The sequence below is a fragment of the Coffea arabica genome, chromosome 5e, assembly GCF_036785885.1.
Source record: "Coffea arabica cultivar ET-39 chromosome 5e, Coffea Arabica ET-39 HiFi, whole genome shotgun sequence".
Classification (NCBI taxonomy): domain Eukaryota; kingdom Viridiplantae; phylum Streptophyta; class Magnoliopsida; order Gentianales; family Rubiaceae; genus Coffea; species Coffea arabica.
Genome location: NC_092318.1, coordinates 44,838,662 through 44,859,856, shown reverse-complemented (window position 1 = coordinate 44,859,856; position 21,195 = coordinate 44,838,662). Strand labels below are relative to the sequence as shown.

At 36.2% G+C, this 21,195-nt stretch overlaps 2 protein-coding genes and 1 long non-coding RNA gene across 6 annotated transcripts; 1 reads left to right on the top strand and 2 right to left on the bottom strand.

Moving 5' to 3' along the window:
• Positions 1–1,917: 1,917 nt before the first annotated feature.
• LOC113687496 (putative late blight resistance protein homolog R1A-3) lies at positions 1,918–6,146 on the bottom strand. The gene has a single exon (XM_027205095.2). It carries the CDS (start codon positions 5,842–5,844, stop codon positions 2,053–2,055), a length of 3,792 nt encoding a protein of 1,263 aa, XP_027060896.1. The 5' UTR covers positions 5,845–6,146; the 3' UTR covers positions 1,918–2,052.
• A 2,701-nt stretch (positions 6,147–8,847) lies between these two features.
• Positions 8,848–17,200, bottom strand: LOC113687981 (putative disease resistance protein At4g10780). Of its 4 annotated transcripts, XR_003447824.2 has the most exons (5): positions 16,778–17,200; positions 12,616–15,674; positions 10,611–10,676; positions 9,855–9,935; positions 8,848–9,111 (listed from the first exon to the last, which is right to left on the bottom strand). XR_003447824.2 is itself a non-coding variant. In XM_027205557.2 (4 exons), the coding sequence occupies exon 3, from the start codon at positions 15,646–15,648 to the stop codon at positions 12,661–12,663; it is 2,988 nt and encodes a 995-aa protein (XP_027061358.1). In that variant the 5' UTR covers positions 15,649–15,674; positions 16,607–16,654; positions 16,778–17,200; the 3' UTR covers positions 10,326–10,676; positions 12,616–12,660. The 4 variants fall into 4 exon arrangements, 2 of the variants coding, with proteins under 2 accessions (XP_027061358.1, XP_027061359.1); XR_011814310.1 differs by lacking the exon at positions 8,848–9,111 and having other exon boundaries at positions 9,854–9,935; XM_027205557.2 differs by lacking the exons at positions 8,848–9,111; positions 9,855–9,935 and adding an exon at positions 16,607–16,654 and having other exon boundaries at positions 10,326–10,676.
• On the top strand, positions 13,322–21,121 carry LOC140006592 (uncharacterized). The gene is made up of 2 exons (XR_011814311.1): positions 13,322–13,460; positions 20,813–21,121. It is a non-coding gene; the product is annotated as an uncharacterized lncRNA (long non-coding RNA).
• Positions 21,122–21,195: the final 74 nt, after the last annotated feature.

Below are 21,195 nucleotides of genomic sequence, written 5' to 3'. Positions count from 1 at the left end.
TTTTGTTGCTGTTGTTACTATAGGAGATTAATGGGGCTAATATTTGGTTTAGTGAGACAAGAGAGAACCTTATTTGTGCCAGTTTGTTGAGATTATTTGACATACAGTAAAAACATAAGTTTTACTTTGAACTAGATTTGTACTCGGATGTAACTTTGTCATATTTTAGTACATCTCCTATTCACATGCATCATAAAGCTAGGCATGTTTGTGTAACAAAACATTACAGTATCAATGTACATAAGATGAATTTTTATTGTTTTAAATAATTGCTATAAAAATTAATTCCTTCTTTAATTAAATTATGTGCTGATATTTTGTAGAAACTCTGAATATTCTATTCTTGATGATTCATTTACATGTAGAACATTTCTGACATACATTTTCAGCTTCCTTTTGACGATGAGTAAGTGACTAATATTTCCTCACAAGCTTTTCTTTACATTTGGATTAAACAGATTTGTGATATACCAATAGCACAGTAAGTTAAATTAGAGCAAAGTATCATGAGGCTAAAAACTGTCTCTAGATCCTATTGACTGTTGTGTCTTGAAGGAAGGCAATTTTCTTGTACACTTTTCTTGGATCTTGTACTCTCCTTGCACACTACTGTATGAGTGAGACCCTGCAGCCAGGAGTTTTTAATATCCTGATGTCTACTTGCTTATCTCTGCAATGCAAGTAGCCAGGCAATTACAGGGTTTCTTCTGTTTATGTCCAGCATCTAATGTGCTAGAGCATTCTATCAATCTCACAAAGAAGTATGATTGATAGCATTCTGATTGAAATCCTGCATGCCAGATGAGCAATGCACTACAAACTGCAAAGCTGGTGAGTCCTATTCATTATAAATGATTTGGTCTAATAACTTGCTGGGCTTAGTCTGAAACTTTCCTTGTCTATATCCAATTTTTATGACACAAATAACTTGCCTAGTAGCTTATTCAATTGCAATGTCGTCAAAATATGCTTTCAGAAGTATTGATCCAAAATTTGTTGATCAAACAGGAGGCTACATGCAAATAGAAAAGGGTGTCGAAGTTATATTTGACCACAAGCTCTTTCTAATTAAACATTTCGCTTTCATTGCAAAGATTCTGAGTACTTTCTTAAGCAAGATAACTGGGTTGGAACGGATTAATCTTTCTCCTTTCTGTCTCTGCATGGATGTTATCTAAGCTGCAGTTACTAAGTCCGACTTTCATATAAATACTTGTAAAGGTTCTATGTTCAATACCTTCTTTCTCCAGTGGGCACTCTTATTAGTTTTAATTTTGCACTTAGTCAGATGTTGATAGATGAAATAGGAAGCTACATGCTAATTCAAGGTCCATCTTGCTGCACCTTTTCCTAGCAAAACTTCAATGGGTAATAGCAAACTTGGTTTAATGTCCGTTGAATACCAAACACCTGCTTTTCATTCTGCTTTCCATTTTCTTCTTGATTGTGTGCTTAGTCAGATTTTACTAGCTCGGATGTTAAGTTCAAATAAATTGGAATAGTGGCATGTCAAGTCGAAGCTTATATGGAAAATACTTTAGTTCCATGATCCAGCCCTGTGGGAGTGTTCTAAAGACAGTACTAACATAGCCCTGTGGGAGGGCTACCAAAAATTTGGTCCCAAGCCCCGAAGATTAAGAAGAATGTGATGCTACCCAGACTCAAAAGGGTCCAATTAGCGATAGGTAACTAGGCGTGAATGTGAGTATGTACCTCCCATTCCCATGTACTTCTTGCCAATACATTTTCGTAGAGATGGATCTCAATTGGATGCTGGGCCGTCTGCAAAAGGTAAAACCACATGCAGGCCCGTTAGTTGGGGACCGCTGTGAAAGACTTTGCTCCCGATCGGTGACGCTGATTACCCGCTCAAGAATGAAGAACTAATAGAGGTGATAATTCTCTGCAAAAATGGAAGAATGGAAAAAAAGAGGTGGTAATGGGATAGTGTGCCAAATTGCATGGCCCCGGAAATAATGGTAGCCAGTTGCCACCCATTTTTGGACATTTGGATTACAACTTTTTGGTATATATGTATAATAGTGTAACGATTTAATGCATGTCTGACGACAAAAGTAATTCAGAAATATACAAAGAAAGTACATCCCTTGAGGATGAAATAACCTTGAAATCAGTGTTTCCCATGCTGATTTGTTCTTCTTGAACTTCATTTACTGAACTTGCACAGTTGGGACAATCAGACAGCTCAATTATGTCAAGAGTTGAAACATTTCCCAAAGAAGATGGTATCTCCGCCAAATTATAACAGTTTTCCAATACCAATTTCTGCAGACGAGGAAAACTGTTCTCGTTCTCCAAGGCAGTCCATTTGACAATGTCCAACGAAGCTAATTTCAAGAATTGAAGTTTGGGGAATTCCTCTTCTTTCATGTTCCATTCTTCCCCGACAAAGGTTTGCTCGAGCAATTTGAGAACCTGAAGATTGGGTATATCTGCAATTGCAGATATATCACTCCAAGGCGAGCAAAAGCCAGAGAGAGTCAATTTTTTAATAGTCAAAGAGAAATGAAACTCAAAGGGATAGCGCTTGTCAAATTCTGTTCTGAGTCTTAGATTGAGCGATTCTAGTTGACCTAGAAAGTCAAGTACTAGAATCTTGTAGCTACCCTCCTTAGCAGGATCACAATCTACATGGAGCCTGCATTTCAGCTTGCGGATGTTTGGAATTTTTCTGAGTATCTTGTCCATGTTTTCCCAAGAAGAAAGGCTTACCCAGGAGAAAGTATCCAAATTGCACAACTGTGAAGAGTTGTCAAGATTTGCCATGGGCAAATCGAACCCTCCCCTTAGGCTCTCGTCCTTCAATTGTAAATGCCTTAGCCTTTTCATATTCCATATAGTATCCGGCAAAGAAATCGGCCAACCATATATTTCCAGAATAAGAGTTTCCAAATTCGAGAGATTGGTTATAGATGATGGGATGGACTTCATATTACCAAGAACTGCCAAGTATCTCAACTGAACAAGCGACTCTATTTCTCTAGGAAAAGTAGCTCCTAGATTTATTTGGCTTAAATCTAACACTCTGAGAAGTTTGAAGACCTGAAAGATGAATGAAAGATCAAACCAAGTGTATGGTTCCCTTGGTCCAAATTTGAAGAACAATAAACATCGAACAGTCGGGATAGATAGCCTTGACTCTTGGAAGTGCTCCGGCTTAGAATTGATGCATAAGCGGCGTAGGTGGTGTGGCACATTGAAAGCATAAAGTTCATCATACCCACGTACCAACTGCAGAAACTTTTCTTCTTTGGCTTTTGTCACACAAAACTCATGTAACAAATCATGAATCCGACAAGCTTTGACTCCCCCAGTGCATCTTTGTTTAGATACCATGACTAAGCTCCTGCCTATGAGATTCAACATAAAATCATTTGCCACATCCTCTGCGCTCTTTGAATGAGTTGTTTGCACAAATCCTTCGGCCACCCATAACCAAATCAACCTCTCGATAGTGTGTTCATGGTCTTCTGGAAATCCTCCAAAATAAAGGAAACATGGCTTCAAATTGTCTGGTAAATGTCTGTAACTCAACTCCAATGCAGCAGTGCATTGTTCTATACTAGAAATATTGCTTGAACTTAAACTTTGCACAACCTCCTTCCAGCCAGATTGCTCCATGTTTGCTAGAATTCCAGCAAGAATGACAATAGTCAGAGGTAATCCTTGACACATTTCCACAATCTGGGTCCGGAGTTCACATAATTCTGGAGGAAGCGAATCTTTTCCAGGACAAAACTTTTCTTGTAGCAGATCCCAGCTCTCATCATGAGTGAGTTGACGAAGAGAATGAGGCTCTTGGTCGAGTTTATCTTGAGGAGCAATATCACAGAGTCGACTTGTCAAGATAACTCTACTTCCATTTCCATCATCAGGGAATGACGCTTCCAATCCGTTCCATACTTCACTGTCCCATACATCATCCAAAACAATAAGATATTTGTTCCTTAGCAAACGTCTTTTGACTTGATGAGCCAAATCTTCTTCACTCATCTCAAAAAATTTTTCGGGAAGCTTGGAATCAATACAAGTCAAAATTTCAAGCAACAGATTTTTCTTGTGATAAACTTGAGAAACTGTACACCAAGCACGCGCATGAAAATGGTACATGACTGAAGTATCATAGTAAATTTTTTTAGCTAAAGTTGTCTTACCAAGTCCTGGCATACCTACAATGGGAACTATTTGCACTTGGCGTGATCCTCTTGTGAGGCGATTGATTATCGATGTTGCCTCATCCTTGAATCCCACCACCACGTCGTTGATCATTGGCTTACTTCCCTGTGATGGCATGTGATCAATTCTCTTGGTAACTCCCTCAACTTTGAGATCAAGCATTTTGCTATGAAAATTCAAGGCTTGAGCTTTGATGATCTTAATTTCTTCCACAACGGAATCAAAGGACATTGAGGAAGAGTCCAGAATATATCCAACCAGTAAGGAGTCGATAAGAAATTCCGCCCTATATGCTACCTGTACAACACGATCCCAAAGTGATTGAAGCTCCTCATTTTCATTGCGCAACTCCACAATTTTTCCCAGAAAAGAGCGCAAGAAAACAAGTTCTTCCTGGATTGTTTGAATTGGATAGCTCACGAATGCAACTGAACTTGCCTCAGGACTTGACAAATCCATCATGTATTTCAGAAGAAAATCGATAAATCCCAACTCATTGGTCCTAGGAAATTTGAAGGATGATCTTTTTGGGAATTCCTCTGCAACTGTTGCCTGGATAACCTTAAAGTTTTCTAGCAAATCAGAAGATACAAGATGCATTTCCTTGACCAATTCGTCATTCATTGCGTTGAGAGAAAGAGAGAAAATAGCCAGTCCTGCATCATGGACCACAAGTCCAGTAAGGTCTCTCATTTTTTCATCAAATTTCTTTGGCTTCTCCTTGAGAATGTTTCTCAAGGATCTTAGTCCCTCATAAAGCTTTTGCAGTTGATCTCTTAGATGAATCATAAGACAAGTACCAGACTTTAATATGTCCCATAGATTAGATAAGAGCATATCCACGAAGTCCTTCAACATCTGCTCATCTATTTCCCTGCGTGAGTGGCTTGATAAATTAGAAGCAATCAGGGCCTTGCAAGTCTCTACGGGAACAATATTCTGCAGCAGTTTGCAAGAGTCTCCATTCTTGATTTGCATCAGCTGTTCTTTACACTTGATAGACCCGCACATAAAAATATGTCTTGCTACATTAACAGCCACAGCTTCAGTATGAGTCAATAAAAGTTCCAATTGCCCATCTTCAACTTCATGCAGAGTGATAAAATGCAGAAAGTTTTTCAAGAATGTAAGCTTCCCTCTAAAGGCTCCGGTGTGTTCTACTACTTCCAGATCTGGAGCATTTTGCCAATAACTGAAATCCACCAGATTCTCCAGAAGAGAGTCCATGAGTTCCATAAGGTCATCTTTATTGACAAGGGAATCAGTAGACTGCCCTGACGAGCAATCTGAGAAAACAACGTACCAATGGTTTATTTCGTGATTGAAAGATCTGATTTCTTTTCCTAAATGATAGGCAGTACGCACAACGTCGTTTGGAAATCCGTCACCTTCCAAAGTAGCGAGACGAAAGGAGTGAATCTCCTGTGCCCTTCTGGATATGACATCTTCAATCCTAACTAGCAGAGCTGCTAGATTTGCATCAACATGATTACTACACTTTCTTGCGCACAGAAGAAATGTTCTCAGAAATGCTAGGCCCCCTATTGGGGTGTGCAAAAAATGACGCTTCCAAACTTCACAAATGTTCCTCAGGAACCCCAGATCATCTATGGCGGAGCGGATACAAGGAATACTACTGGAGGCCATCTAAGGATGATCGATCGGGGAAGAAATGGGAATTCAATTTAGAGATGAAACAGCTCTGATAATTTTCACACAGAAGATTAAGTGCTCTCCTCTTCTCTTGTACATAAATTGCTAGTATATACTTCTTAATGAGTACTGTATCTATGATTAATCCACCAGGACAGGGGAAAAAAGGGAAAAAGGGAAGATGAATTGTTATTTTCTGGAAGATGAAAAAGATTACCCAATTGGCTCGATTGCCCATGCGTTTCTCATTTGGTCCCAGCAGTATTATATTTATACCTTGAGGAAATGAACTAAATCAGCAACCCTTTTCAGCTAGAATTAAAAAGAGCGCTTTCAGATGGTGAAAGGATATGGCGTGGAACATTTTTGAAATATTTGTATTATGATTGTTTGGAAACATAGCCATATACAATTGTACAGATTTTATTTGCATTTTGACAGCGTTATTCTCAACTGCTTAAAGTTTAAGCCCTTGCTTCACTTATCAATTTTCTTTCCCAAGGAAAACGCATTATGTCACTCTTATCTTATTTCAAAGCTGTAAATGCCACCTTTTGAATTATTTGGGATTTTGTGTTGGGTGCTGAGAAAATTGATGAACATTTCTTGTTAGTTAATGTGTTTGGATTGGAGATTATTTGGAAAAAAAATATCCGAAATAATACTGTAATATTTTTTGTGATGTAATATATATGAAATAAAAAAGATGATCAAAAATTGTGTTTATGATACAAGTAAAACAAAATTTAATTTTTTTTTTTGGCAAATGTTGACAACCAACATGTAGATTTTAACGAATACTTAGCTTCATCAGCACTAATGTCGTCTAGAATTGAATTAATGTTTAATTCTGCTGATATATACACGAAGAGTTAGTTTCATTGGGTAATATCTAGTTTGAATTCCAATTATTTGGGTACTATTTGAAATTTTCTTTTCAGAATCTAATGTAAATATATTTTTGACAATTATTTTTACATCATATATATCATATCATAAAAAATAATTTTGTTAAATAAAAAAAGAAATTGCAATCCAAAAGAAATGATAACTGTGACAAGGTCTGCAACTTCAGGCGCCACCAATGGCCGGCCAGGCCTGAAGGACAACTAAATTATTTTAAAGATATAGGGATTCAAGATCATCTTTTTTTTTTTTTTTTCCGGAAACGATAATGAATTATATTAACTTGTGTAAAAATTTACACCTAATGAGCAAAGGCTCAAGCTGCACTATACAAGTGTCTTCGACACTGAGGATTTAACCATTCCTCATCAAAAAATATGCTTAGCGCATAAAAACTGAGGTTAGCTAAGCTATTCGTCACTTCCCCCCTAGCTAAAACAAATGAGCATTCCACAAACATTGAGCTTAAATCGTAGATGTCCTCAATATGAGAATGAAGTCGAATGTCCGTAGCCCTTTTGGTTTCTATCATCTTCAAAAGCTGTCGCTGTGTGATTGCTACTTGAATTCTCCTCCATTGCTGCTCCCTTGCCTTTATCATTGCCAGCTTGATGGCCACTGCAGTATCCATGAGAATGTTCCCTGTGCTATATTCCTTTACTGCCCATGTAGCTAGCACTTGATCATTTCCCCTCACTGCCACTATGCCTATTCCCATCTGACTTGCTTTTCTCTGAGTGCGCCATTGACTTTGATATGATAACGTTGTGAACTTTTTATATGTTTGAGTCGAATTTTATATGTTGCCCACATGGCATGGTGCATAAAAATTAACAAGGGACACCATTGACTGAAAAATTATGGAAAAATAAGACAAATGATCCTTTCACACACAAAAAAAAAAAAAAACTTTCACTTTCTCATACAATTTTTTTTTTTTAAAAAAAAACAAGTCACAACATTTTTTTAATAATTTCACACATATACTTGTACTTGTACTCTCTCTCTCTCTCCTCCTACATGCGCACATTCTCTCTCTCTCCCCCTCTTAGACACATACTTCACAGACTCTCCACTCTTTCTCTTACACATATTTTCTACTATAACACGCACTTTTAAGCATAATCTATTCATCAAACATGCAAAATATATATATTTTTCTTTTATTGCACACACACACATTTTCGTATAAATCACAAAAGCATCCTTATTCTCTTTATTAGTATCAAAAAGTAATATTGAAAAAACTAATACAAAATAACAATGACACGTAATATTATTATTCAATTATAAAATACACATGAAATAAAATACTTAATTAAGCACTCAATTTTTAGCTAGTATTGAATCAGCAAATTGAGACTTCAGCAATTAAGTTACAATCTTTGGAATTCAAACTTTAGTTTTCAGTTTTTTCAAACACCCTAGCCTCTAAGACTGGTGCTCATTGATTGAAGATCACGGAGAAATTTCCCAGTGTCTATCATAGGACGGCAGAGGTTCAAACCTTGCCTCCCACTAAAATATCATATTTAAGTGGCTTGTTTCAAAAAAAAAAAATTCAAGCAGGTGTGCTGTGCACCCTTCTGGTCCGGTGATGGTTCAATTCCCCCCGAATTATCCCAGGATCTCCTTAAGTCCGCTCCCTTCCCCTTAGTGTAGGATAAATTAGGTTTATCGTCTAAAAAAAAAGTCTAAGGATGGCTATTTTGTTAACTCACTAGCCCATGCGGCCCTAGTAACTCTCGAAGACTAAAGTTAAGAGACAAGTGCCCCACGAGTTATTGAGTTAGTCTCGAAATTCCATAGTTGCTTGTGCTACACGGGTTATTGAGTTAACAAAATAGCCATTTCGTGACAAGTGGGATCTTGGATTTTGGATCTTATTTTGGCAATAACAAGTATACGAGAGTTCTACAAACTTTCTTTCTTTAACCTCCACCCGTTTAAGTACGTTTACGCTCTTATGCTTCCACATCTTTGACACATTAGGTAAGATTGAATTAGCCACATCTCTTAATTTTAGTCTCCGAGAGTAGCGTGGCATGGGCTACTAAGTTAATGAAATACAGGAAAGTTGCAACAACGGCCTGTGAACTTGATGGGTCTCCAAAATGAACTATTTCCTTGTAACATAATAAACATTTTCTGGACAAAAAATTAATTTAACTATGAATGTCAACTTAGTCTTCCCTTTGATTAGTTTACCACTCGTTCTCCAGAATCTGCTTGCCTCTTGCCTAGCTTGCCATCGGATGTAACATTTAATGAAAGTTCAGGATTTGGATTCCTTTGTAATCTCAATGACAGCATCGCAGCTCCTTGGCCTTCTGGTCCTTTTGTTTCTGCTTCTTCCTACAATAAAACTAGCACAAGTAAGCATGCAATTTCTTTTCTTTGTTTGTTAGATAATATAATAATAATGTCCTCTCCGGCTTATGGCTGTCATCTTGAGACTTCAGCCAGCTATTTGAGAAATGATCATCTTCTTTTCTTGTTTTATTCCCCTTTTCTTTTGATTATTACTATTTATCTCTTGTCAAATTTAACTTTCACTATTGCGGGTGGTATACTTCCAAAAATAGCCACGGCAGCAGCTGCCCAAATAGGTGGGAGTACTTGCTGATGTTCCATTAACAAAAGCAAGTCATTTTCTTTATGGAAATGAAATCAACTGGCATTCAGTTAAGTTCACTAAATAGACTGATACTTTCTTCAACAGACATCATCCTTTTTTTCGCGTCATCCGGAACTGAAAGATGATTCATTTATCCCTTCTAAAGAACAAAAGCAAAAGAGGGATGGTCTGACATTGTGCGATTTATTTAAACATTTTCATTAGAAGAATAATTCCAGGTGAATCACCTGACATGGTTACATTATCTGAAACCACATTCCTTCCTTTACCACATTGTAAAGCAATTGATGTTATATTTCCTGCCCTAGACCAATTTCTTTTTGTCCTCTTCTCCTCTATTGGTTGCATAAAACTGAGTTATTTGCGGTGTGAAGACTCTGGACTAGGCTCAAACTGAAATCTGTCAACTATAAGCTGGAAATAACTAGTTCCGATTGTTCCTTGATTAAAAGTTACTAACCTCGAATTTTGCCTCTTCATACATTGCAGGACTGCGGATTAGCAAGTTGACGCTTGCTTTACGGGCCACCTCAAACATACTCTGATTTTTCACAACAAAAGCCAATACCATATCAGATGACGTATACAAGTGCATGCCTCTTGCAAGAGATAACTCCATCGGATTTTTCTTTTTGTTTAATACAATTTTTTCTGAAAAAGAAACAAAATCGTTCCATGCAAGTTTGATCTGTTTATAGATAGTTGTTGCCAAAGAAGTCAGACACAAAAGGCTCAAGTCAAACAGAAATGATGTAAAATCTTCTTCTATTCATTTATTCTAAATGTAGATATTTAGCTCCAGAAGGGACTCGAATGCAATTTAGATCCTTCTTTAACGTGCATATACAACCCCAACCCCAACGAAAAGGATTTAGCTAAAGAATTGTCAGTGCAATTAGATATATAATTGGTTGAAATGGAAATCAGGAGAAAGCGCACAAACAGAAAGTTTTAAATTGATAGAGTGAAATCACATTTTTGGAGTACAATGTGACTAAAAGTTTTGACATAATACCCCAGAACAGTTCTTTTTTATATTCAATGAATACTCACAAAAAACTGTATCACTGCTCCAATTACAATCAAGTGCAGAAAATACATCATCCATCTAGGAATAGAAATCTAAACATGGCGAAAAATAGCAATTGTAATACAGTTAAGGAAGAAGCATGTATTTAAAGGAAGTTTGGTGCTGGTAGATAAGGATTGAATTTACACTTCTTTTTGCAACTCCACCTCTCTTGCAGCAGCAATTCTGTGGCTGCCTAGCTATCTTCTTAACCTGAGATTGACAAACAATAGTACAGTCGGAAACAAAAAGCAAATGCAACCATGATATGAACGCAAGTACAATTATGTAAAGTTACTTTGCAACTGTACTTCCTTCCAACTTATTGCGGCTCTCAATTATATGAAATTTGGAATTTAAACATTTGTAAATATATATATATATATATGGGATAATTGCAGAAACCTCCCCTAAGGTTTCTGATACTAACACTCACCTTCCTTGTGATTTAGAAAATAGCACTTACTACCCTTGAACTTAAGGTTTGTGTTGCAAATTCAGTCCATGCCAAAAAAGTTACCATTAAAAATTTTTTTTAAGGAGTGAGATGAAAAATTTGTACTAAATTTGCCCTTCATGCTGCTTGCCAAATTATATTAATAGAGGAATGACAAAATATGAAAAACTATTAAGAATTAACAAAATTCAAGGGGTGTAAGTGCAATTGAATGAAGTTTACTACCAATACATGAAGCAACGGTGGATGCTAACGGCTAGTTAAATAATTATATATCCAGGGTCTTGCAGCAAAGTTTATAAAGAATACACGTAACTTTTAAAACTCTCTATTAATAATATGAATAGCTATTTCTAGGCGTAGCACAACTGCTTATGTTATCAACACCAATCATATACAAAAAAAAAAAAAAATTCGCTGAACAATCAGCTAATTAACAGCATACTTAAGCATCACTAAAAGTTACTGAGCATGAGATAAGCCTAATTACAAGTAATTAGAAGTGCATATTAATAAGATAAAGTTGTCTTTAGTAAATAAAAACTACAGTAAGTGCATTAGAAACATATACTAAAACTGCTGCTGCTCTGATATTTTCAGATTATAGGATTATAACTGTATTAATGGAAGTTGCAACTTGAGAAGTAGTAGTAGGCTGAACTAGAGGAAGTTTTGAAATAGAAATGACTTGAACAGATATATTTGTGCAAGTTCTCTTTAGAAGCTCCAGAATTACTTACTGGCCTTCTTCTCTGCAGTTGTATAAAATTAAACTTAAATTGATTGGTTTGAAGAGCATAATATAGAAATATTTACGCCGTTTTCTCCCCTCAATTGGCACCATTCCTTAGTTTTGCTTACAATGGTTAATGATGCTAAAACTCACAGGTAATCTAGTTTAATTAGTCACTCAATTTGTTAACAAAAAATAATTTTTCTTTTCTAAAATCCTTTCATTAAGTTCCTGCAATTAGTCAAGGTATAAAAGTAAAATTATACAATTTATTGTTAGTAATAGGTCCAATTTCCTCCTAGAGAAGGTTAGTGTAATTTTAGAAATCATAAGGGAGGTGAGTGCTAGTGTCAGAAATTTCAGGGGAGGTTTCTGCAATTATCCCGATATATATATATAACTGTAGCTTTATCTAGAAAGCCTCTTCAGAAAAGGGGAAAAACAAGACAATCTTCAAGAGCAGTAAATGGAAAAAAGAAAAGAACATAGAGATCAACTCATTCACAGAATAAATTAATAAAGATATTGAATTCAGGAATGAGCAAGAAGAAAGAAAGAGATAGAAAATAAAATATTTAAATTCACAGAAATAAGAAAAAATTTAAAAAATATTAAAAAGCTATACGTGGATGACTATAAGAAAGGGTGCCATAGAGAACATGCAACATCAGAGCGAGAAAATAATGTACTTAAATCCATTTTTCCATCAGAAAAACTCAAAACAAAAAAAGAAGAACAGTATAAGTAGTAAATTACGTAAATTAATTGAAGAAGAGGTGTTAGCAATTCTGCACCTCAAGAAAGTAAAAAAAAAAAAACCTGAGCTCAATACGGAAAGAATTAATATCAATACCTACACAATAGCAAATTCTATGCTAGTGGAGAAGCAGATCATTTTGGGGAAAAAAGTTCAAAGAAAGGGGATACTTAGTAACATTTGAGGAAGGGGAGAAAACACGTACATGAGAATTGAGAACCAGTCAGGATTTTGATCAAACAAGTGGTCTTCAATAATCAAATAAACTCCGCCATGTGTTAAAATATGGGTCAAGGGCATTTTTGGCACTAGGATAGTCCCACTCTAACGATTCCCACCATTCTTTATTTCCCTTGATTTTACAAAGAGTGCTGGGAAGAGATGGTAGTCCGTTGATGGTAGGAAAAAACAAAGGCAGCCTCTTTGCCTTTGGACAATCAAATATTTTAATCTTCTCAATTGAGTCGCAGATCATGGCTGCCTTGCAAATGTTTTTTAGTTGTGGCAGCCTATTCAGACGCAACCTCCTTAACTTTGGAAGGATGATGACAGTGGTGGTGGCTCCACTTGAAGTCAATTGGATGCCTTCTCCTTCTCCTTGTCCTATTCCATTGCCATCTGCTGCTATCTCCTCTAGTCCTTCACAATCGTCAACGTCTAATTCTTCAACATTTTGAAGGTTCTGCAGCAACTGCACTGTGAATAGCTGCTTCATGTTGTGACATTTAGAAATCCACAATTTTTTAAGGGAAGAAAAGGTGCCAGCCGGAAGCACACATGGTTCTGATTCTCCGTAAAAAAGACCAACCAGATTTGGCAACCTGTGGAGGCGTAGCCATTCGAGACCACGAAGTGGATTAAAAGACGAGACTTCCAACTGATCACATGGAGAAGCAGAGGACAATTGCCAGAGGAACTCTATTCCAACCGAATCAACAATTTCCAATTCAGCTAAGTCGCTTAAGTTTATAAAATTCTTAAAAACATCTGACAAGCACCTAATGCCGGTGCCCTCACAATCCTCGATTATCAGACGCTTCATATCATCTGGTAGGTCGTTCGATCCTCTACCAAGCTTACACTGATGGAAATACAGTTTTTTTTGGTACCCACAGTCATTGTCCTCATAATGCTGATTCTTAGTTAAGATGTCATTGATATAAACATTATAGTATTTTGGCCACCGAGTAATTTTATAGAAGTCCGTATAAGACAAACATCCTATAAAACTTTCTAATTGGTTCAACACCTCTGGATCATTAACTTGTACCCAACCATAGGGTGGCAATAGTAACCGTTGAAGACGGTGAAATTGGGAAAATGTCCCTTTTGGTATTATTATCTTTCGACTAAAAGTCTGACACTGGTTCAAGTTAAGCCTTTCGAGGTTGACCAGTGACTCCCAACCTTGAGGTAAATCCTCAACTTTAGTCCATGATAGATCCAATTCCCTCAGTTGCTTGAGCTTTCCCAGTGGTGGCACAAATCGGAGGTCTCCACAACTCCCCAAAATCAAAGCAGTGAGATTCACCAAGTTTGAAACAGAATTCGGCAACAATGTTATACCTTGGCACCCAAATACCTTTAAAACTTTAAGTCCACACATGTGCTGAAAGAATGAATCTGGGATTTCCTTTATGAAAACCCAAGAAAGATGCAAGGTTGAGAGCTTAGGACAATTTGGTGACCAGGCTAGTGGAATTTCTATTCCTTTGGAATTTTGTGAATAGAAGGAAACTGCACGGAGATCTTGTGTCCACTGTTCTTGTTCCAGTGTTACTTGTGAATCTTCCTGTCCTAAGCTTTTCACCAAGAATCGTGGTACATCATCTCTCCTCCTCTTTGGTTTGGAGTTTCCATGCGTGATCCTTAATGCCATATCTCTGACCAAATCATGCATCTTCACACAGTCACCCCCTTTGAAATCTTTAGTTTCTTCCAGCAAGCAAACTCTCATCAGTTTGTTTAATATCGTTTGACCTTGATCAAATGCTTTTGACCTTGAGCCCCGTTTTGACATCAGCGCTGCCCAAATAAACAGGTCTATTAGTTCCTTTCTTTTTATTTTATAATCTTCCGGATAAAGAGAGCAATACAAGAAGCAATTCCTTTCATATTTATCCAGGCGATTGAAGCTCCATTCCAGAATGGGAAACACATCTCGTTCCATCTCATCATGCCCTACCGAACATGTTTTCAATTGTTCCAATGCATTTCTCCACTCACAGATGTCGCTCACACCTCTCATGCTCCCAGCCACTGTGATAATACCAAGAGGCAAACCAGAACACCTTTTCGCAACGGACTTGGCAACACCTTCCACATCTCCATCAGGCACTGTCTTAGTGTCGAGTGTATGTTTGAACAAATCCCAAGCTTCATTTGTAGCCAAAGTTTTAGCTTCAAATACCCTTTGACAGCTAATCCTGCTGCATAATTCTAGAGACCGAGTAGTCAAGATCACTCTGCATTTGTTTGCACCGAGAGGAATTCCAATCTTTTCAAAAGAAAATTCTTGCCAAACATCATCGAGTATGAGGACAGAATGCTTCACCAATGCCCTGGACAAAATGGCTGCTCTGCTATCCTCATCATCCTCGTATGACAGATCAAGCCTTAGGCGTTTAGCAATGTCATCTTGCAGCCTTTTGATGCTGAATTCTTGAGAGACAGTAATCCAATAAACCTTGAATTGAGTTCTCTCAAGGAGATGATTATGGGTGTGTTTCGCCAATGTAGTCTTACCCACACCGCCCATCCCGTAAATCCCAATGTTTGAGATGCTATCCATGACCAACCACGCCCAGATTGCTTTCAAACCTCTGTCAAACATTTCTCCAAATAATTTTGTTGTCACCCGTGGCTCACCTCTGTTCTCAAAAGCCTCAAGCAAAAGCCCATCAAAATGATTACTTTGCTCCATCAGTTGCTCTACAATTGCATCCATTTTAGCCACTCTATCCCCACTGCTAATTGCATTTTCTAGAAATCCACCCTCCTGTATGCTTTCTTTCAAAGCACCGAATTCACTTTCTACTGTTGCTACCTCCTCAAACCAAATCTCAACCTCCCTTTTCCTTTTCTTAGTACCTGATCTTTCTGCATTTGTCACTTGCAACTCGATGTCAGATTTTCTGCCGCCTAATCTTTGCAACTTCCTTTCAAGCGACCTGAGATTATCATCCAAATTGACATACCTCCTTCCTCTGTCCAATGCCAAATTCCCAAGTGCCTCCATTGTTAGTTTCTCGTGAACTCTCTTGCCTGTCAAGTGACAAGAGAATCTCTAAAAAGTCTAGGTATCAATCAATAACAACATTGTTCAATAAAGGCAGCATAAGAATCGTGATGTTCCTTTGGAAAATTTTGAAACAGGGCATTTCCAAACTTAATAGTTTGACAAATCTGAACCCGGTTAGTACACTAAACAATTAGCTGTTTAATGTTGGATTCTACATAATGGTATCCTCAACTTTTAATCAACGTTTAAATGATGCAAAGGAATTAATACTAGTATTCTTCTGATTTTCTTTTTGCATATATTTTTGAATTTGTTCATCATCAATATTAAGATGAAAAAGACTTTTTATCATATCCAACTATTTATCAAATACAGCTTCTATTATATGATAACTTTCTGGGCTGAATGAAACGTTCATAAAGGGTACATGATGTTGTTAAGCAGAAATATTCCTGTATAAAGTAGTATTTTTTGGGTACAAGTGTTTCTTCTCACTAACACGATTTTTCTCTCTTATTTGATGCAAATGACATCTTAATTACTTACCACTCATTACATCTCATTCCACAAATAGCAAGAGTCCAACTAACAAAATAGTCCAATTAAAGACCTCATAGAATTTAGAATATACCACATGTTAAGATCTAAATTCATTGATCATTGATAATAAAATATAACATCATGGTAAGCTCTGGAACTTATCAAGCTAGTCCAGACATTTATCTTCTCTAAAGAATTGATAACAAAAATTTTGCAACTACAATAATATCCGAAATTCTTGCCAAAAAAATGTCAATCATGTAAAGAGCTTGGAGAGAGCACTTCATGTGTTGAAAGAAAAGGGAAAAAATAGTGATCAAGATTTTTGGGCCTTGGAAATCTAAATATAACATGATGATTTTAGAAACAACCAAAAAAATTTACAAAATCAAGATCGAGTGTGATATCACTGTACCTTGAAATCAAGCCAAGTTGTGTTGAAGAAAATGAGAATAGCAAGACTCTATCAAAAGATAAAATTTGCATTATATTTAGATCTAGCTTTCACTACTGCTTATTATAACACGATGAAATAAGAGAAAACTGCAAAAGTTACAAAATTCAGATGGATATTATCTCATCGTACCTGAAATTGACAAGAAAACTTGAAGAAGCTGAAAACCTTCAGAATCTGCCAATAGTATGTATTATGATCGTTGAGTACTGAGAAAAGGATGGTAAAAGTTGAACTGATAGCAGACCACCAATAACTTTAAGGGTTCATGATAGCGGGTCCTCGTGAAGGAATGTCAAAAGAAAGGCTACCGGAATTGCAATCATGTTAAATACCTCAACCATCAACCAATTTGCTTGAGGTTAGTTGGCCATCATACGAAGTATAAAATGTAACTCTGGCAGCAAGTTAGTTACATGATCCAAAGAACTGTACTGCTCCCTTCGTCCCATTTATTTAATCATGTTTGGGAAATCTAACTTTTTAAGAATAGTGATTTGATTGTGATGTTTGTGCTTCTCTTTTCAATTTTATCCACACAAATTTAAATTTTAAATTTGAATTATAATATGTATATGATAAAAAAGAAAAGACTAAATTGGAAAGAGAGAGTAAAAGGTATTTTGACTTTTCTAACATGACAATTGTTTTGAAACATCTCAAAATGGAAAGTGCGACACTCTCAATGAGACGGAGGCAATATATATTTTTTAATCCAAAGAGTACATTGCAACTCTAATGAATTGCATCTACTTTTAAATTCAAAAAATATGGAGCAGTGCACCCTCCAGAGTAGAAGTTATATCTATTGAGTAGTCTACACTCTATTCAAAGCATATCTATTATATGTTTGCTAAATGCTATTGTCATTTAAATACTGTCGATTCTCATAGTATGTATATGTGTATTTATCCTTTTGTTTATGCAAAATTATTTCTTAAAAACTATTTCCAAGCTATGAGAAATTTTAAGCTATTGTGCTTTAATTATAAGAAAATTACATGACTATTTAATTCACAGGCATACTAATTCAGCACTCATGTTAAGTAATTAAGTGGCAGTATCTTTTAATAGTATACTATATTTTTTTCATTTTCATATAAAACTTTGAAAGGGCTTTTCTTGGGTTTTTTTAGTGAACAATTTTTTCAAAAATTATTAGTTGGAATGAGCCTTCTAACAACATGAGATCAATTAGTCTAAGTGGGGAAGCAAAGATTCTTTGCAGGATGAACTGCTAGTTTAGTCGTTGGTGTGGGCACTTAGAAGGAGCTGTGTGTGGTAGTGCTAAGATGCTGCAGATGATTTGCTTTTCACTTTTCATCATTGCATGGACAGTTAAAAAATTAAAAGCTACCACCGCCGAAAGGGCAAAGACTTGGCCATTGACGACATTGTCGAGAGGAAAAATCCACGAAGTTGCATGGAGGCTTTTCAAATTTTGGAAGTGAAATTATTTATGAAAGGCAACCAGGGTGGGTTTGAAGTGTGGAGCCTTAAAGCTCCCTCCGCCTCTGCCCGGCTACCCGTGCATGTGCTTCCCTGGGTGTCCATTTCTATTTTTATTTTTTATTTGCCTTTATATACGCATGCGTGCGCACACAATGCTGATAATAAATTTACTAATTATTCTTTTGAATTTTTAGTCAATCATTCAATACGAAATAAAGTTTAAAAATTATTTTGATCTTGTGAATTCATTTCTTCATATTTAATTTTAGATAAAATATAAATCAATTATCATTGTTTTTTAAATAAACAACATGCCATATATATATATATATATATAATGTAATCTAACATAAGAAAAATCCTTTTACCAACTAAATAAACAAGAAAGATTGAATTTTTTTACATATTACATATATATAATCATATAATGCTTTCTATTTATGTTCCACAAATATATGTCATTAAATTATAGGAAGGATAAGAACTGGGGATGAGGTGAGTTTTCCTTCCCCGTTCCCCCATCCCATTTAAAGTGGAGGGAGAAAAAGGCCCCTACCTCTCCCTTCCCCTGTCCTAAGCACTGCTGCCTGGTTGCCATTTCCAAAATTATTAGGTGAAATTAGAATGAAATATCTGCGGGTGTTTTAGCCAATAATTGTATCCGTAGTCTTTTCCCCTTGCTAAAACACTCGCAGAGTCATTAGAAGCAACCACAAACAAAAAGGGCAAGAAGAAGAGAAATCTTCATGGAAATTAATTCCTACTTCACAGCCATTGCCACATTTTTCAAAGTTTTACTTCAAAATTGATGAGATATCTATTAATTTTATCATCAACAGCGGTTTTCCCTATTCTCCTGATTAACATGCATAGCCTCACTTGTCCTTGTACATGAAAGTTATCATGGTTAATTCGACGAGGGGAGGAGGAAAGTTACCGGTGGATAAAGAGAAAGTCTTTGGAAGATAGCTGGCAAAAATACTTTTTGACCTTTTTCAATTTAAAGGAATGGTTGCCACTGGCCCAGTGGTCATCCCAAGCCTTCTTAGACTTGGCAGTGCGAGAGGTCAAGGGTTCGAATCTTGTCTCCCACAAAATTTGTCACAATATGTGACGGTCTTCATTGACTAATTTCAATAGAACGAGTTCCCTTCCCCTCCCCCCTAGAATAGGTTAGTTTAGATTATAGGAATTCTATCGTATCGACAAAAAAAAAAAAAAAAATTTAAAGGAATGGTGGAATGGTTGAATAGGTTAGTTTAGGTTATAGGAATTCTATCGTATCGACAAAAAAAAAAAAAAAAACAATTTAAAGGAATGGTGGAATGGTTGATGTATCAATTTTGAATACTAGTTTCTGTTCCTTTTTTTTCCGGGTAAAATACCAAAAAACTCCTTGTGATTTACTAAATATTTAATTTAACTCCCTTTGATTTGGAAACCTACACTATAACTTCCAGTGGTTTCAACTAATTTGAAAATTGGACGGAAAGCATCCAATCTAACGATTATACTTGAAATATCAATGTTGCCCCTATATAAATAAACTCCCTATGATTTGTCGAATATTCAATTTAACTCCCTCTAGTTTGAAAAATTACACTATAACTCCCTACGATTTCGATTAAATTGAAAATTGAATGGAAAGCATCTTACATATAGTAGGGGTAATATTGACATTTCACACACAACCATTAGATTGGATGCTTTCCCCTACGATATGTAAGATGCTTTCCCTGTGAAATGTCAATATTGCCCCTACTATATGTAAGATGCTTTCCATTCAATTTTCAATTTAGTCGAAATTACAGGAAGTTATAGTGTAGGTTTCCAAACTAGAAGGGGTTAAATTGAACATTTATCAAACCACAGGGAGTTTTTTTGTATTTTATCCTTTTTTTTTCTCTTTTTGGTAATAAAAGGAGAGTCCCTATTCCTTGATCTGCCCTTTTGCCAGTTTACATTTTTTAGAGCCTAATGGAAATGAAGGCTTATTTGATTCCAAATTCACAATTAAAGTAGAAACAAGAATCAATTTATTTCTTGTCAGCTATAGGATGTCCATTCATCTATAACATGCCAATAATTTTCATGAGATTGGACTGCAATAATTTGGGTACTGTAATATTTTGATTGTTATCATTTTTGAGTGTCACAATTCACAAGACATATTAGCTTTGTACTGTACACTTATTATCTGAATAACAAATCTCTGTTGCAAAAGCAGAGTGTCCTTTACTACTTGCCAAGCACTAGATTTTCCTACCTGATTGATTTTAATTTGCAAGCAACAGCTATAACCTCTGTCGTGTGAACATATCCATTATGGCAATCTCATTTTCATACAACTAGTTTCTTAAGTTTCAACAGAAGTTAGTGGAACAAGAAGCAAACATATATTTCCTCAGGTTTATTTTGTCTGAAACTTATACTTACCTCTATTCAACTATACTAATCTTTGCCTTGTCCAATAAAATGCTCCATTTTTTGAGGTGACAGCAAATGCTATTAGGAAGTTGGATAAATAAGCTTGTTCTATTTATTAATTCTACTGAACTCAAGAAGATAATTGAAACAAATTCTGATCCTTACTAATATGCATTGATAGGGTATAATTTGTTAGTATTTTTATTATTAATTTTCCCTTCTATCCCTGACAAATATTGTGTTAATTGCTGATATTTACTCATATTTGGTATTTGGAATCAATTTTAGGAATGAAGCAGAAAACTACCAAAAAGGAGGGACTTTGTGAAAAATATGGAGACTTCTAAGGGCTTCAATCCTTGGGCCCTTGAATTGGTGGGGGACCACAAGCTAGTGAAAGGCATTTGGTCATTTGGGCTTCAAAGAAAGCAACGTAGAGAGACTTGGAACAAGAAGTACTTGGGAGGCTTTCATGTGTGGAGACCACCTAGATAGCTTTTAGTCATCTTTCTTTTGTTGTTTTAAAAGGGGACAACGTACAGAAGCAAAAGATATCTAGGGCTTTAGTTTTAGTTTTTTAGTTTAGTTCTAGTTTTCTTTCTTTGGACTGGCCTCTGACACACGCCAGGTATTCGACAATATTCCCCAACGGGGAGATTTACTCATGAGGC

Coding starts and splice junctions, on each gene's coding strand:
- LOC113687496 (XM_027205095.2), bottom strand. CDS start 5,844: ATGGCCTCCAGTAGTATTCCTTGTATCCGCTCCGCCATAGATGATCTG.
- LOC113687981 (XM_027205557.2), bottom strand. CDS start 15,648: ATGGAGGCACTTGGGAATTTGGCATTGGACAGAGGAAGGAGGTATGTC.